The sequence below is a fragment of the Corvus brachyrhynchos genome, unplaced genomic scaffold (assembly GCF_000691975.1).
Source record: "Corvus brachyrhynchos isolate BGI_N302 unplaced genomic scaffold, ASM69197v1 scaffold443, whole genome shotgun sequence".
NCBI lineage: Eukaryota > Metazoa > Chordata > Aves > Passeriformes > Corvidae > Corvus > Corvus brachyrhynchos.
Genome location: NW_008237220.1, coordinates 231,657 through 233,227, shown reverse-complemented (window position 1 = coordinate 233,227; position 1,571 = coordinate 231,657). Strand labels below are relative to the sequence as shown.

The following is a 1,571-nucleotide window of genomic DNA, read 5'->3' as shown; positions in this document are numbered from 1 at the left end:
CCGCACCCCCATCCCACCCCATCCCATCCCCGTCCCAGTCCCATCCCATCCCAGTCCCATCCCATCCCATCCCATCCCCGTCCCAGTCCCATCCCATCCCATCCCAGTCCCATCCCAGTCCCATCCCATCCCATCCCACCCCATCCCCACTGCCATCCCCATTCTAGTCCCATCCCAGCTCCTCCAATCCCCATCCCTGAGCTCCTCGAGCCTCATGGAGGCAGCATAAATTTAATGGAAAGCCGTGACCACGCAGTGTCCGTGCAGCATCGGGGACACCTCGGGACCCGCCGCTCTGCCCTTCCTGGCACCCCCAGGCACCCAGAGAAGAGCCAGGAGCAGCTGGAGGCACTGGGCTCTTCCAGAGTGATCCTGGCAGTGTCCCAAAGCTGGGGTGGGGCCAGGTGCCCTCTGGGGTCTCAGTGGGGTCTCCGCATGTTCCAGGTGCGGAGCCGCTCCTGGAGCAGCTCCAGCTCCTCAGCCAGCCCGGCCAGGGATGGGGCCAAGCGCCCGCGCTGCCAAGAGACCATGTCCGGCATGGGATGGGGACATGGGGTGGGGACACAGGACACGGGACACGAGGATGGGACAGAGACACGGGGCACGGATAGGACAGGAACCCAGGGACAAGCGCACGGACAGGGTGGAGTGTTCATTGTTGGACAGGGACACAAGGATGGTTACACAGGACAGAATGTCCAGCACAAGACAGGGACACACAGGGACAGGGTGGGATGGATGGACCTGGGGTCCATCCATCCGTCCATCCATCCATCCATCCATCCATCCGTCCATCCCTCCCTCCATCCATCCATCCATCCATCTCCCCTGCTGGACACACAGAGAGGGTTACTTGGATGGACACAAATTGAGTCCAGCCTCACCCCCAGCCCAAGCAGCAGGACAAGCTGGGACCCCCCAAACCGGGACCCCCCAAACCAGGACTCCCCAGTCCCCAGTCTTTCCCCGTGCCTCAGTTTCCCCAGTACCTGTTCCTGGGGCAGCCCCCTGAGGTAGCAGCGGTGCCAGAGCCGGATGCAGGGCCCGGCGGTGCAGGGCAGGAGCAGCCCCGGGGAGCGGCAGCAGCCCCCCAAGAGCCCCCCCTGCATCCCCCGGCTCTCTGGGGGGAACACCCGGTGTGGCGGGGGCAAGGGGGGGCGGCTCCACCAGGGCAGGGGGTGGGGGCACAACGAGCCCTTAGCCAGCATCAGCACCAGCCCGGCTCCCCCCCATGGGCAGGGGTCTCCAGGCTGGGAAAGGGGGAAAACAGGGATTAGGAAAAATGGAGGGAAATCCAGAAGGGCTGAGGGATGAGAGGGAGTAGGGATTAGGGGGAAACAAAAAGGGGAGAAATCCGTTGTGAAGGGAAAACAGGGGAGGAAAAGTGGGGTGAAAAAATAGGCGTTAGGAATAAGAGGGGCTGAAAGAGGAAATGGGGGGAAACAACAGGGATTAAAGAAAAACGGGAGGGAAAAGCCAGCCAGGAGGACAAAGGGGAGGCAAAAGAAGGGTGCAGCCCCCCCCAGCCCAGGCACACTCACCCTGCCTGGGGCCGGGGGCTCAGCGGGGGC

General features: G+C 63.3%; 2 protein-coding genes across 2 annotated transcripts in view; both read right to left on the bottom strand.

Moving 5' to 3' along the window:
- Nucleotides 1-1,571, bottom strand: part of SF3B4 (splicing factor 3b subunit 4) — a 28,364-nt gene that overhangs the window by 3,421 nt on the left and 23,372 nt on the right. The window lies entirely within an intron of this gene.
- Nucleotides 213-1,571, bottom strand: part of MTMR11 (myotubularin related protein 11) — a 5,588-nt gene continuing 4,229 nt past the window's right edge. The window contains exons 11-13 of the mRNA XM_017728862.1: nucleotides 1,542-1,570; nucleotides 990-1,250; nucleotides 213-515 (exon numbers count right to left, since the gene is read on the bottom strand). Of these exons, the coding sequence (XP_017584351.1) occupies nucleotides 420-515; nucleotides 990-1,250; nucleotides 1,542-1,570 (386 nt within the window). The 3' untranslated portion in view covers nucleotides 213-419. The remainder of the gene's footprint in view (nucleotides 516-989; nucleotides 1,251-1,541; nucleotide 1,571) is intronic.